General features: G+C 38.1%; 2 protein-coding genes across 3 annotated transcripts; both read right to left on the bottom strand.

Moving 5' to 3' along the window:
- Window positions 1-10,205: 10,205 nt before the first annotated feature.
- LOC111911708 (dirigent protein 17) lies at window positions 10,206-11,607 on the bottom strand. 2 transcript variants are annotated; one of them, XM_023907458.2, is made up of 2 exons: window positions 11,454-11,607; window positions 10,206-10,987 (listed from the first exon to the last, which is right to left on the bottom strand). In XM_023907458.2, the coding sequence occupies exon 2, from the start codon at window positions 10,966-10,968 to the stop codon at window positions 10,465-10,467; it is 504 nt and encodes a 167-aa protein (XP_023763226.1). In that variant the 5' UTR covers window positions 10,969-10,987; window positions 11,454-11,607; the 3' UTR covers window positions 10,206-10,464. The 2 variants fall into 2 exon arrangements, with proteins under 2 accessions (XP_023763226.1, XP_023763227.1); XM_023907459.2 differs by having other exon boundaries at window positions 11,361-11,524.
- Window positions 11,608-13,524: 1,917 nt separating this feature from the next.
- LOC111911707 (parthenolide synthase) lies at window positions 13,525-15,344 on the bottom strand. The gene is made up of 2 exons (XM_023907457.3): window positions 14,430-15,344; window positions 13,525-14,311 (listed from the first exon to the last, which is right to left on the bottom strand). Exons 1-2 carry the CDS (start codon window positions 15,303-15,305, stop codon window positions 13,691-13,693), a joined length of 1,497 nt encoding a protein of 498 aa, XP_023763225.1. The 5' UTR covers window positions 15,306-15,344; the 3' UTR covers window positions 13,525-13,690.
- Window positions 15,345-15,647: the final 303 nt, after the last annotated feature.

Here is a 15,647-nt window from a genome sequence, read left to right as displayed (position 1 = left end):
ATTTGACCTAAAGTCAGATGATAGTTGCAAATCATGCTTACTTGGAAAAATGACAAAGTCACCCTTCACAGGTTCTTGTGAGAGGGGTGAAGGTTTGTTGGATCTTGTACACACAGATGTGTGTGGACCCATCAAACATTCCACAAGGGATGCTAATCGTTATTATTTGACTTTTACTGATGATTACAGTAGATATGGATATGTCGACTTAATCAAGCATAAGTCAGAGACTTTCGAAAGGTTTAAGGAATTTAAACAGGAAGTCGAGAATCAATTGGGCAGGAACATTAAGATGCTTCGATCCGATCGAGGTGGTGAGTATCTTAGTTCAGAGTTCCTCGACTACCTTAGGGAATGTGCGATTGTCTCACAATTGACACCTCCCAAGACACCGCAGTTGAATGGTGTGGCTGAGAGGCGTAATCAAACCTTGCTGGATATGGTTCGTTCCATGATGAGTCGAGCTTCGCTACCAATCTCATTATGGGGGTATGCCTTAGAGACTGCCGCCCATATCCTTAATCTAGTCCCTACAAAGAAAGTTGCCAAAACTCCTCACGAGATGTGGACTGGTAAAGTACCCAAACTAGACCACATCAAGATTTGGGGTTGTGAGGTTTTCGTGAGACGTAAGACTCACGATAAGCTTGAACCCCAAAGCGAGAGGTGTGTTTTCATCAGCTACCCACATAAATCCTTTGGTTACCTCTTCTACAGGCCCAGTGATAATGCGGTCTTTGTAGAAAGAAGAGGAGTCTTTCGTGAGAGAGAATTTATAAGTCAAGGAGACAGTGGGAGGCAAATTGACCTTGAAGAATTTCAAGAGTCAAGTGGTAAAGGAACTTCAAACCCTAGCCCTCAACTTGAGGAGGAAACTCCTGTTGAACCAATTGACGAGTTTGTACCTCTGGGGCAATCCACGAGAGTTAGGAATGCACCTGAGCATTACTATGGGTTCCATATTACTACGGAAGGTGATACACTTATTAGTGATGAGACACTAGTAGGTCTGGATGAACCTAACAGTTACACGAAAGCCATGGCAGGCCCCGAGTCTGCTAAATGGAAAGAGGGAATGGACAATGAGATACAATCCATGTATGACAATCAAGTTTGGAACTTGGTTGAGAATGTACCAGGTCGTAAGACTGTAGGGTGCAGATGGATCTTCAAGAAGAAGACCGACATGGATGGTAATGTACACATTTATAAGGCACGACTGGTTGCAAAGGGCTTCTCTCAAACTCCAGGATTGGATTATGATGAGACCTTTTCTCCAGTAACCAAGATTAAGTCTATTAGGGTTATGTTAGCCATAGCTGCATTTCATGACTATGAAATATGGCAAATGGATTTCAAAACTGCTTTCCTTAATGGAAAGTTGACTGAAGATGTTTACATGATTCAGCCAGAAGGTTTTGTCAGCACAGAGTACCCTAATAGAGTGTGTAAGCTTGAGAAATTCATTTATGGATTAAAGCAAGCACCTCGCAGATGGAATCTTTGCTTTGATGAGAAAGTCAAGGAATTTGGATTTTCTAGGAGTGAAGATGAATCTTGTGTGTATGTCAAGGCTAGTGGGAGTATAGTTAGCTTTTTGGTATTGTAAGTGGATGACATACTACTCATAGGAAATGACATCCCAACTCTGCAGGAAGTCAAGTCCTAGCTTGGGAAGTGTTTCTCTATGAAGGACCTAGGAGAAGCTGCCTATATTCTAGGGATAAGGATTTTGAGAAACCGGAGTAAAAGACTAATTGGACTTAGTTAAAGTACCTACTTGGACAAGGTGCTGAAGAGATTCAACATGCAAAACTCCAAGAAAGGAGAGCTACCTATCCAGAGTAATGCCAGATTGAGTAAGACACAAAGCCCTAGTACTAAGGCTGAGATATCAGAAATTAGTCAAGTGCCTTATGCTTCGGTTGTAGGATCGATCATGTATGCTATGATGTGTACTCGACCTGATGTAGCCTTTCCCTTGAGCATAGTTAGCAGGTATCAGGGGAACCCTGGCAAGGCACACTGGATTGCGGTAAAGAATATCCTCAAGTACCTACGGAGGACTAAGGACTGGATCCTTACCCTCGGTGGGAGTGATGAATTGAGAGTTGTAGGGTATAGTGATGCTGGCTTCCAGACAGATAGGGATAATTTCCGCTCTTAGTCGGGCTGGGTCTTTACCCTAAACGGAGAAGCAATCACTTGGAAGAGTTCCAAGCAAGAGACAATGGCTGATTCAACTTGCGAAGCAGAGTATATTGCAGATAGCAAGGTAGCAAAGGAGGCGATATGGCTGAAGAACTTCATTGGAGACCTTGGAGTTGTACCAGCTATTAAAGAGCCAATGGAAATTTTCTGTGATAGTGAAAGTGATGTTGCCTTAGCTAAGGAACCAAGGGATCACGAGAGATCCAGACACATTGAAAGAAAATATCATTTAATCAGACATCGCATAGAAGAAGGAATCGTCGTTGCAAAGAGGGTATCATCAGATGAGAACCCAGCAGATCCCCTCACGAAGGGACTGAGTAGGGCTAAGCATCATCAGCATGCTCGGAGCATAGGGCTAAAGGATGATATAAGTTTTAGTAGTTAGATAAAATTATGAAATTTGTAAAGTGTAATTGACATTTGATGATAAATAATAGTTCGTTGTTTATTTATGAGTAAAGTGTTACTATCTTTTGTCAATCGTTTACTATAATTTCTTTTGCATGTTTTGACTTCCATAATATTATGTTGTGGTTCTACATATTATTCAAACCTCCACAGTCAGTCATATGTTGGAAGTAGATATGAATTAAGACTGTCATGAAGTTGGTTGTAGGTGTCAAGGTTAAGGACAACACTTCATGAGTACTCATAAGTTCTGAGTATGGGAATCAACCCACGCTCACTGGAATAACTTCATGGAATTTATCTCGAGTGATCGTGAGACGGTAATATCATATAAGTCTTCAAACCTAAAGATATGATTTGTTACTTATGAGTTGGTTATGCATTGATTGTATGTAAACGCATTGGTAACTCGATGTTATAAAACTTGCTTTTGTGTATAATTCAATGAGTAGTAGAACAAACATATGAGTCGAAGTTTATTTGTTCCTTCTTGGATTAGAAGCTGATATCTGGGCCCCTCGATGATTTTGTTTTGACCTATGTACCAGGCCCGATCAGAACTAAATTGATGTGTTCAATTATGTTCTTTGTCAAACAAATTGGAAATCGGGAAACAAACTCCTGGACAATAAGTAAGACATTGTTCCATGTATTTGTCCGGCTGATATCTAGAACAGAGGATTATGTGATCACTTATCTTAAATGGCGTATCAATATTTTCTCAGTTCCGAGAAACCTTGAAAGAGCAACGATTGTTGATCGGTTCCTGAAGTATTACAGTTATAGTTATTAGACTTATCCAAGTGGGAGACTATTGGATAAGGTGTCTAAGTCCATAACTATTTCTGGTATGTACTTGACCCGACCCGGCATGGTCCATTTGGGTTGCATGGAATCATGCAATTGAATAAACTAAATGAGAGAAATAACACTTATGGTTTATTAATATATTATAAGTTCTAATATATTAATAATATTATTTAATTAGTTTTGATCAATAATTAATTTAGAATTAATTAAGTGATCAAAAGATAACTAATTAAATATATGGGTAGATTATGTAAATCTTCCATATCTTAGATAGTGGGCTAAGAGGCTCCATGGATTATCAAGGTGGGTTCCACCCATAGGATCCTCCATGGATGCTCCATGGAGTTAACCCATGGATCAAGAAATGAAGAGTCATGTTACATTAGAGTTTACCTAATGCAACACACTATATAAGCAATGTGTTTCTCCCCAAAATCGGCTACACTAACTAGAAGAAGAGGGCTTGGCCGATTTTCCAAGTTTTAGAGTATTCTCTCAAGTTTGTTCATTGCATTTGGTGTTGTGTGAAACATTTGAGGCATCACACTTGAGGTGCTAGGCTCACAAGGTTTTAAGCAACACTTTCAACAACAAGGTATGTAGATCTATCTTTCATTCAAAGAGAAATTGTTCCACATGTATGCTAGATAGGAACATAGCCTTGGAAATCAACTTTGAATGATAATTAGACAAACATAGATCCAAGGTTATTAGGGTTGCATGTACACTTAGGAAGTGTTAGAATGCTCAAAACCCATCACCTTTATGGCAGGCGCAACTCCAAGATCACCAATGAAGTTCTTCAACCACATCTCCTCCTTCGACGCTTGAATGTACTCTGATTCGCACGTTGAATCAGCTACGGTTTCTTGTTTGGAACTTTTCCAAGTCACTGCTCCTCCATTAAGGGTAAACACCCAACCTGACTGCGAACAGTAGTTGTCCCTGTCGGTCTGGAAGCTTGTGTCACTATACCCTCGCACCTTTAAGTTGTCACTCCCTCCGAGGACTAAGAACCATTCCTTGGTCATCCGAAGGTACTTAAGTATACTCTTTACTGCAATCCAATGAGCTCTGCCCGGGTTCCCTTGATATCTACTGACCATGCTCAAAGCAAAGGCCATATCAGGGCGAGTACAAGTCATAGCGTACATGATTGAGCCAATTGCGGAAGCGTAGGGTACTCAGCTCATCTCAACTATCTCGGCTTCGGTACTTACTCAATTTGGCATTACTCTGTATCGGTAGTTCTCCTTTCTTCGAGTTTTCCATACTAAAACTTTTTAGTACCTTATCCAAGTAAGTATTCTGACTAAGTCCTATTAGTCTCTTACTTCTTTCTCTCATTATCCTTATTCCCAAAATATAGGAAGCCTCTCCGAGGTCCTTCATAGCGAAGCACTTCCCGAGCTAGGACTTAACCTCCTGCAAAGTCGGGATGTCGTTTCCTATGAGCAGTATGTCATCGACATACAAAATGAGAAAGCTAACGATACTCCCACTGGCCTTGACATATACACATGATTCATCTTCACTTCGTACAAATTCAAACTCTTTGACTTTCTCATCGAAGCAAATATTCCATCTGCGAGATGCTTGCTTAAGTCCATAAATGGAATTCTCAAGCTTGCACACTCTATTGGGATGCTTCGGATCGACAAACCCTTCTGGCTGAGCCATGTAAACATCCTCAGCCAACTTGCCATTAAGGAAGGCGGTCTTGACATCCATTTGCCATAACTCATAATCATGAAATGCAACAATGGCTAGCATCACCCTAATTGATTTTATCTTAGCAACTGGCGAGAAGGTCTCATCATAGTCAAGTCCAGAAGTTTGAGTAAAGCCCTTCGCCACCAATTGTGCTTTATACGTGTGTACATTCCCATCCACGTCGGTCTTCTTCTTGAAGATCCATTTGCACCCAACCGTCTTACGTCCGGGCACATTGTCAACCAAATTCCAAACTTGCTTGTCATACATGGACTGAATCTCGCTGTCCATTGCGTCTTTCCATTTTGCAGACTCTGGGCCTGCCATGGCTTCCTTATAGCTATTAGGTTCATCTAGATTTATCAGTGTACCATCACTAATATACGTGTCCCCTTCGGTAGTAATATGAAAGCCATAAAACTGGGGTTGAACTCTAACTCTTTCAGAACGTCTAAGAGGTAAGGACTCGTCAATCGGTTCAACCGGAGTTTCCTCCTTGGGTTAAGCGCCAGCGTTAGATGTTCCTTCATTGCTCGACTCTTAAATCTCTTCAAGATCGATTTGCCTCCCACTGTCTCCTTGGCTTATGAGTTCTCTCTCTCGGAAAACCCTCTCCTCACAATGAAGACAACATTGTCACTTGGTCTGTAGAAGAGATATCCAAAGGATCTCTGCGGGTAGCCGATGAAAATACACTGCTCACTACGAGGTTCGAGCTTGTCGTGAGTTTCTTGTCTTATGAAAACTTCACAGCCCGAAACCTTGATATGTGCCAACGAGGGAGCTTTCCCTGTCCACATCTCGTGAGGTGTTTTGGCAACCTTCTTAGTAGGGACTCGGTTAAGGATATGGGTGGCAATCTCTAAGGCATACCCCCAAAATGAGATAGGTAGTGAAGCACGACTCATCATAGAACGAACCATGTCTAATAGGGTTCGATTACGCCTTTCTGCCACACCATTCAACTGCGGTGTCCTAGGTGGCGTCAATTGAGAAACTATTCCGCATTCCTTGAGATAGTCGTGGAATTCAAGACTTAGGTATTCTCATCCTCGATCGGATCGAAGCATCTTGATTTTCCTGCCCAATTGATTCTCCACTTCATTTTTGAACTCTTTAAACTTTTCAAACGTTTTTGACTTGTGCTTGATTATGTAAATATACCCATATCTACTATAATCATCGGTGAAAGTCACGTAGAAGCGGTTCCCATCCTTTGTGGTGGATCTAAAGGGCCCACACATGTCGGTGTGTATGAGATCCAATAAACCCTCACCCCTCTCACAAGTGCCAGTGAAGGGTGACTTGGTCATCTTTCCAAGTAAACAAGATTCGCATGTTTCATCTTCCCTAAGGTCGAATGACTCCAACACTCTATCCTTTTGGATTTAGGCTATGCACTTCTTGTTAACATGTCCAAGACGACAATGCCACAAGGATGTTTTATCCATACTATTGGAAGAATCCATACACAACACATCATTTCCTAGGTTATCTACAACCATAACAGTTTCATAAATTCCATTACAAGGCATTTCTTCAAAATAAATTTAGATAAGCATAAATCGAACCATTCTCATTATTAAACGAATATCTAAATCCTTGTCTAAATAAACCATGAAAAGAAATGATGTTTCTTGCCATATCTGGTGTGCCCGTGTCATCGATTTTGGTGGGAGTTGGGACTCCTATCTTCCGTTGGCTGAGTTTTCTTATAACAACAACCACCATGCCAGTATTGGCATGTCACCCTTCGAACTTCTGTATGGAAGGAGATACGTACCCCTATTTGTTGGGGCGAGGTTGGAAAGAGGGTCATGAGGAGCACGAAAGTAATGTTCAAGATGACTGAGCCTATACAACATGTTAGACAGAGGTTGCTGACTGATCAGAGCCGCCAGAAGAGTTATGCATATTGGCAGCACTTCGAGCTAGAGTTTCATATGGGGGATTTAGTGCTTCTAAAGGTGTCACCCTAGAAGGGTGTTATCCGCTTCAGAGAGCGGGGCAAGTTGGGCCCCAGGTTTATTGGCCCTTTCCGAGTTTTGGCCCGTGTAGGCAAGATGGCTTACCGGTTGGAGCTACCAAAGGATTTGAGACATATTCATGATATCTTCCATGTTTCCCAGGTGAGGAAGCGTATAGCTGACGAGGTAGTTGTGGTCCTTATGGAGGACATTCAGATCGACGATCGCTTGAACTACGTTGAGAAGCCTATGGCAATTATGGATCGGAAAGTGAAGACCTTGAGGAACAAGTTGTTGAACTTGTTCAAAGTCCAGTGGCAGCACCAGAAGGGATCATAGTGGACGTGGGAACCCGAGACCAAGACACGTGAGCACTATCCTAAGTTGTTTCATGAGGATGACTTCGAGGGTGAAGTCTGATTCTAGTGAGGGAGAATTGTAACATCCCAATATCAAGTATTATTATTATTCCCCGTTATTTTATGAGAAATGGCACAATTGGTCCCTAAGTAGAAAAGGCATGCACTTTGTTCGTACGCTGGGCGTACTCGAGGGTATGCACAATGTACTCGTGCTTTTTGGAACGCGGATGACTCGCTAGTACGTTGGGTGTATGTGTGGTATGTCGGGCATACTAGCCCAGACTCCAAACCCTAATCTTAAGGGTTGCTCCCAATTTAAACAACATTATATCCCCATTTGATCATCCTTGTCAGCCACCCCCAAAACCATATCCCAAGTCTAAGTTGCTTGTGTGAGTTTTGTGGGCTTATTGAGTGTTTTGGTGCATTTTGTTGAAGGAGTCTAGAGAAGAAGAAGTGGTTTCTTGCAGGCTTGTAGATCCATGAACATTTTCTCCTTGTACATCTATTCAGGTATAAAGTTTATACCTTGTTTTCTATTTGATCTACATGGTTGAAGTTTTATGAGCTTTTGTCCCCAAGATTGGACCTTTACGAGTTTGGTGCACTCCAGGGAATTGTAGTTGTCCTTTCATGCATTTTAGGACCTATAGATTCCTAAAAAAAGTTGCTTGATCATTCCCTATGGCTCATGCATGAGTAAAGTAGATTAGAGTGAGTTAGAAGTTAAGGATTGTTGCATTGAGTCCTTCTTAGCCATGCAAAGGCTTAAAGTCGACGACTTCATGGATTAAGACATCTTAGATTGGTCAGATATGAGGTTTGGTTAGTTGTCTTAAAGGATTAAGACACAAAGTTAGTGAAAATGGAAGCAGACGGAGTATGTCGGGCGTAATCCTGGCTACCCTCCCGCATAGCCGGTTCCGCCCCCGATAGGTTCTGATTGAGTTGGACGCCCCACTCAAGGACATGTACACCTAACGTATGTGATGTGCAATTGACTTTCATTGACTTTCTGACTTTTGGTCAAGATTTAGGATTTTGGACCATGTGAAGGGAAAAATGGTCTTTTTTCCCTTTGAGGACTTAGTTGTGGGATATGGACTAGCGAGTTGAGTTTTAGACCTTAATTATTAATTATGCTTAATTATTTCGTTGATTAGGCGGAGTCTAGTTCCGGCAGTTCAGGTGTGAGATTTACTTGTCGACAATGTCAAGTGAGTCTCCTCACTTATACTTACTTGTGTGGTAGGATAGCTGTATCTGTGATGACCAGCTGGGTCTAGCTGTTATTATTGTGTTATGTTGTTTGTATGTGACTGAGAGTACTGACCGTCTACATGGTTGCTGATAACCCACCGGGCGTGCTGTTTGCCCATTAGGACTACTAATAATCCCCAAGGTTGCTGATAACCCATAATTGTTTATTCTTGTTGTGATGTGTGTGTTATTCTGGGGAACTCACTAAGCTTCGTGCTTACAATTGTTGATTTATGTGTTTCAGCTACTTCTAAGGACCATGGGAAGACGAAGGTCCGATTGTACGGATTTGTTGTTGGGACGGTTTGTGAACTCTGATATTTTGTGACAATGTTTGTTTTGGATAATCGTGTATTTGAGAACTTGATTTGTGAAACCCTAATTTTTGGTAAATTAAAAATGAAAAATTTGCTCTAAAATTTGAGGTGTTACATGAATGGTTAAGAATAAATAGATAAGAAAAATATATGATTGAGCTCTACGAAATTGATGTTGAGGATGTTACGGAAAAATCCGAATTACAGGAATATCTTGATACTTTGCCTGAAAAAACAAATGAATAATGAAACATTTGAAATTTTGAAGTGGTTTAGTGACAAATACACTACATATAAAGTGTTGACATTAATTGAAAAAGACATTCTAGTCATTCCAATTTCTTTAGTTGCTAGTGAGTCCACTTTTAGTATATATGGTCCTTTAGTAGATGACTTTCGCAGTAATTTGCTTCCGAAGATGGTGGAAGCTTTGATATGTACTCAAGGTTGGTTGAGAGTATCAAATGCATGTATTAACCTTGAACAGTTATTGGAAAATGTGCAAAAATGCAAACAATGTAAGTTACACATTTATTTATTATTTTATTGTATATTTTGTATAATATTTATTGTTCTACTTTAGGTTCAATTATAGAAATCAATCAACATTTGAAGGGAATAAATAACTACTTTTGTGACGTAATGATATTGATGTTATTGTTTATATTCTTCCGTTTCTAGTTCATTTTTTTTCCGATTTCTCCATCCCTACCTCTATCTCTAGATATGACAATGTCCTTCAAAATTTCAATTATCATAACCATTCCCAACATATTCCTAATTATGGAATTTGAGAATCCGGTTGGGTTCTACCCAAGAAAAAACAATAATCATCTAAAAAAAACTGTCAATCTTGAAGATACAACTGCTATCAACTAAAAATTCACCCCAAAACATTTTTATATAAGACTATCACATATACATACCACGAATTGGGTCGTGGTCTACGTGGCCATGATCGTGGACCGTGCACACCAGCACACACCTTCGTGGTGGGGCGTGGTCAGGGTGTTTTGTGATGCCAACGACGACCTACAATGCCTAATAAAAACCCTTTGCTCTTTGACTCATGGCTTGAACATTCTAACGACTACTTTGAGCATTTTTTTAATTAAAATTTTTAACGGATGAGCTAATAGAATAAATGGTCCAACTCCCAGCAAGATACATAATCTTTTATTCACACAAAGGGACAAACCTCTACATGTCATTGCATTTCAAATTCTAGCTCTGCCTTGACTTTTTTATTATTATTATATATTTACAACCTAGATAAAAGACCCACAAAATGAAGACAGGTAAATTGGCTGAGAAAGGGCTAAATGAGGACTAATCATATCGAATACCTTGAACTCCTTGCAGAAGAAATCCCAAGGAGCTTCATAACTAAGCAACCACTAATCTACTTGCTATCTAGACCTCCATTTTCTCAACCTCGGATTCCAAACCTTTATGTTGGTGGATTTTGGGCTTACTCACAGATCTACCAGATTTTTTATCATGTTTTTGCCTCCTCTTGTTGACTTTTGATGCTAATGTCTTCAATGGGATTGTGATGTCAAGAGGTAGTAAAACTTCCTGCAACTCATGCCATTCAAGATCTTCAAAATCCCCATCATCATAAACCACTCTATACCAATTCGATTCTTTGTCAAATTTGGTAACTTCCCCATTAAAGAACTTCTCCCCAAATAGCTTTTGAACTTTTCTACCTTCTAACCAGTCACCCAAAGACTCATTTGTTTTTGAATCTATGTCACAACAAACTTTGTAGGGAACAAGACTACCATTGACACTGGTACATACAGGAGGCACCCCATTGATAACCAATGCAGGTTCACCAGGTATCTCATAGATTCCAGACATTGGAGAATCTGGGTTGTCTTCCTTGAGTGTCATCTCCATTTCAAAATGCATAACCTTGACTGGATATATCCTGCCAAATGAATAAAATGTATGAAAGATATGGCATTGTTTCAGTGTGTATCAGATATTTCGAATCTAACAACAAGTGACACCACAAAATCAGATATATATCTTATTCAGAAGGTAGCAACTATAGCTTCCCAATGATATCCACAGTAGTTTCTTATATCCATAGCTCAGTTAAACAGAGAACGGGAGACTGCACAATTTAAGCGATTAATTATCGCGTACGCTGCTATTAATCACGAAGATCTATAAGATTGTTAGACAAAAACTTGATAAAAGCAATTAGCAAAAGAGGAAACTATACGCTGGTACCCTATGTTTTTTCATGAATCATCACAATACCAATTTAACATATCGAAACAGGATGAACGATTTACAATTGATCAGATTTGATTGAGAACTGGAACTCTAATTCCTTCGGTTTCTGATCTTCAAATATTTCGATTGCTATGAAATCCGAGTTTGCTTACCGGGAGAGCAAGCGGTTAGCCCAATCGAACTCTCGTATTGCCGATTGCCTGCACAAACCCTAACACCTCCTCGTTCTTTTGCTTAGCTTTTTAAATGTTTTGACTTTATCTTTTGGAATTTATCTTTTTAGAAAAAGTCTAAAAATGTTTGGTAAAAAGAAAAGGAATTTTGTAAGTGAATTTTCTGCTTATTGTTAAGTTTAATTTAATTTATGCTACCCTTATCGTTTATTATTACTAGTATTTTTTTAATAATAATAATTAGTTGGTATCTTCGAGGGTTAAAGTTCGAAAGGCGAAAGCTAACGAGTTAAATTAGAATAAAAAGGTAATTAAAAAAAAACCCTAGTATTCGTGCCTTCGTTTTTTTAAAGTGATAATTTGTATATAATATTTTTTATTTTTATGATAATAATTTACGTTTTATAAAGAATATAATTATAAAAAATCTTTATGGTTGTTAAATATATATGGTTTCTAAAAATATTTGGTAGAGTATAATCAATTATAATGATTTTGGTCTAAAAAGAATATTATATTTTTTTTTATATGTTAATATTTTTTAATTAATTAAAAATGAAAGAAGAATTCATCCCTATTGTCCTATCTCTCCCCCTAGGACACATACCACCAATGTTTTAAAAACCGGTATTTTAGTTGAACCGGTATGTTGAGTGGTTCTCGGTCGACCGCCGGGTCAACCGGTTTCTATATTTTTCATGTTTTTTCTTATTTTTCTACACATACATACATATATAATTCATGAATTTGATGTTTACAAGTTTAAACATTAAAAGTACACATACAAATAAGTTGTAGATGATTCCAAATACATTAAAATAACACATAATCATAAGTTTTAGTGTTTTACAACAATCCATATACGTCAAAAAGAAAATAAAGTATAATACTGAAACAGGATATAGTTTTAAATGAATACAAACACATCAAAAAAATTTATAACATTTACCATATGTTTTTATTTATAGAAAACTAAATAGATTTGAAAAAAAAATCACTAAAGTTTATTGTGTAAATGGTTTTTTTTAATGTGTTTTTTTCGGTTTAACCGGTTTATTTTGACCGGTTCAACCAGATTTTTCTAAAAACTAGCCGGTTAAATCCAGTTCAGAAATCGACATAAAATCAGTGATAGTTGAACTGCTCTCACCACCGGTTCCCGGTCCAACCGGTTTGACTGGCCGATTCAAACCGGTGTTTAAAACATTACATACCACTTATGAGGTGTTGGGGATTCTTTTTTTAAACTATTTTGTAGACTTTTGGTTTTTCAAGAAGCCAAAAGATTTAAAAGTAGTTTGCAATTCAAATGTTCATTAAATTTTTTGCAAGAAGAAAAAGAAACTATTTTAGAAATTAGGAATGGAAAAATTTTGGTTTATTGGTTTTTGCACTCTCAAAAATTAATCCAAAACCCCTTTTGGAAAAGCCATAAGGCAAAAAAGGAAAATAAATAAATAAATAAAGTCCTGTTGCATGGGATACACATGTTACTCAAAGTGATATGGGGTAGGATTGTTCATTATTTGAATAAAACCGAATTGTTCAATTGGATAAATTGGATTGGACTATTTGGTTCGGATATTCGGATTTTTGGATTGGTTTTCAACAAAACCAAATTACTATTCTGGATTTCGGATTGGTTTTGGTTTATAAAATATGAACCGAATAATCCAAAAAAAAACCGAATAAGAATTTATTATTTAATTATTTTTATTATAACTATAACTATTTATTAATTTTATAATTTATTTTTTCAAATAAATTCAAAAAGTTTCATCTAATAAAAAAATTAATATGCATTTTCTCTTAAAAGTTCTTTATCTATTGAATATTAAACTATAATATACATTTTTATTAGTTTATAAATTTTAAATCACAACTAAATATTTTTTTGCTTCTTTTATAAAAATTGGATAATATTATAGTTATATGCCGTTTTAAAATGTTTTAGTTTTTTAAAACCGAATTATAAAAACCGATTCAACCGAATTGTAATTGGATTAGATCGGATCAAATTTGAATTTAGTTTGGATTATTTGGACCAATATTTTAAAAATCGAAATCAATTTGGGTTACTTAATTGGATCGGATCGAACCGATCCAAATAAAATCCAAATAAAGGATACAATATTATTGTGATAATGAAATTACACCAGCGTGGAGAATATTCACGCCAGGTCCAACATATCATTAATGGAAAGAAGAAATGATTCCTAGTCTTCCCAGTTGTGCTTTGTAGGGACAAGGCAAAGAGGTGTCGTCCTACGAAGAAACGGGAAGCCATTCTCTTTCATATCCAGATCTTCCTTCTTCAATCCGGCTGGTGTTTCCCAGTTGAAGAAGTAAAGTAAGTTTGAAATTGTAAATTCTACAGTTGAAGTAGCCATGTTATTCCCAGGGCATGCTCTTCTCCCCCCTCCAAACGGGATCATCTCAAAATTTTTCCCTCCGATATCAGCCTTAATGTTTTCAAATCGCTCTGGATAAAACTCCTCTGCATTCTCTTTCCAGATTCTTGGATCCCTTCCTAATCCCCACGCAGTCACCATCACTTTCATACCAGGTAACACGTCATATCCACCGATCCGACATTGACTTACACATTCCCTTCCCATCAGAAAAGCAGCAGGTGGGTGCAATCTTAGCGTCTCCTTCACCACCATTTTCAAGTATGGCATCTTCGTAATATCTGATTCATCTACTTTCGATTTTCTTCCAACACATCTTCGAATTTCGTTTTGCAACTTTTCCATAACTCTAGGATTTTTAACGAGCTCGGACATAGCCCAAACCATTGTTATAGTAGTTGTGTCAACTGCTCCCTCAAGCACATTCTGCAGTGATGTTTATTAATTTCATGAGAAAAAAAAACAACAACAACATGCTTGAAACTGAAAACCATGAAATAAATGTATGCAAATATATAGAAAAGGATTTAAATGTGTTGTTTACCATCATAAGTGCTTTCATCTCCTCGGTAGTCAACCGAGACATACAGTCATCAACAAAATCATTTACATGACCACTTGTTTTTGTGTCATGATGATCATCAAGAATCATCTGGAGAAAGCCATCAAAATCAGTATAACATTTCTGTAGCCTGCGATTCCACCCTGTTAATTCGTCTAAAATCCAACCAAATGTTGGAAAAATAAACGAAAATGAGGCACCACCCATGACTTGTACCTCCTCGACTATATCTTTCAATGTTCTACCATTAAAAGTCTTTCCCCTATAGCTGTTACCAAATGCAACCTTACCCACGACATCATATACTAGAGATAAGAGGATGTCTTCTAGGTTTACTGTAGTGTTTAAGGAATGTGATGAGATAGAACGAATGACAGCCTCCATCTCAATCTCCATCATGTTTTTATATAATCTAATCCTTTTAGCACCCAAGAACTCAGATACCACAACCTTGCGCATGTCTCTCCAATGATCACTGTGTGGTGAGAAGGCAACGTCCATGTAGTTAAATGACAGTAGCTTGGTAGCCTTAGAGTACGGACGCGTACACAGCTTCTCATCATGAGTTTTTAAGACTTCAGTAGCCATTTCAGTAGAGGAAATGACGAGGAATGGTTGGGCTCCAAAATGAAGAAGCATAGCTGGGCCGTATGTCTGGGAGAGGTTCCATAGGGTTTGATGGACACCCTCTTTACCCAACACTTGGTGAAGGTTCCCTATTATTGGAAGCCTCTTAGGGCCTGGGGGAAGCCTGATGGATGACCTCCTCATTCGAAGAGCATACATGAAGATGGAAGTAAAGAAGAGAAGTAATGTTGTTGGAAGAATCCATGAAGGGAAGAATGATATGATATCCATATCGATGGATCCTTCTTTTACTTGTGCTTGAATCGTGATGGTGTTTCTCCATATTTATAGTGGAGATGGAGATGAAATTCTAATACGTACCGAATACTTTATCAAGAAAAGGATTTTGGAGGGTCAAATTTTCAGGATAAAAGGTTAAATTTTAAATATTAAAAATGCCCCTTAGTACGTATTATTCTTTAGTAACTACTATTTATTGAAAATACATAGTTTGGCTAAGCATACCTATGAAACCATGATGCGAATAACGTGATACGCGTGAAGATTCTATAAAAAATATTAATTTGTTAAAGCAAATCGTTTATATCACCATATTAGCTATTAAGACAAATC

This window comes from Lactuca sativa, chromosome 2 (genome assembly GCF_002870075.4).
Source record: "Lactuca sativa cultivar Salinas chromosome 2, Lsat_Salinas_v11, whole genome shotgun sequence".
In the NCBI taxonomy this organism is placed as follows: domain Eukaryota; kingdom Viridiplantae; phylum Streptophyta; class Magnoliopsida; order Asterales; family Asteraceae; genus Lactuca; species Lactuca sativa.
This window is presented reverse-complemented; position numbering and strand designations above follow the sequence as displayed.

What these genes read in the sequence shown, in the direction of transcription:
- LOC111911708 (XM_023907458.2), bottom strand. Translation starts at nt 10,968, where the DNA reads ATGCATTTTGAAATGGAGATGACACTCAAGGAAGACAACCCAGATTCT.
- LOC111911707 (XM_023907457.3), bottom strand. Translation starts at nt 15,305, where the DNA reads ATGGATATCATATCATTCTTCCCTTCATGGATTCTTCCAACAACATTA. An exon ending in AGATGAAAGCACTTATGATG is followed by an intron (nt 14,312 to 14,429) that starts GTAAACAACACA and finishes ACATCACTGCAG; the next exon opens with AATGTGCTTGAGGGAGCAGT.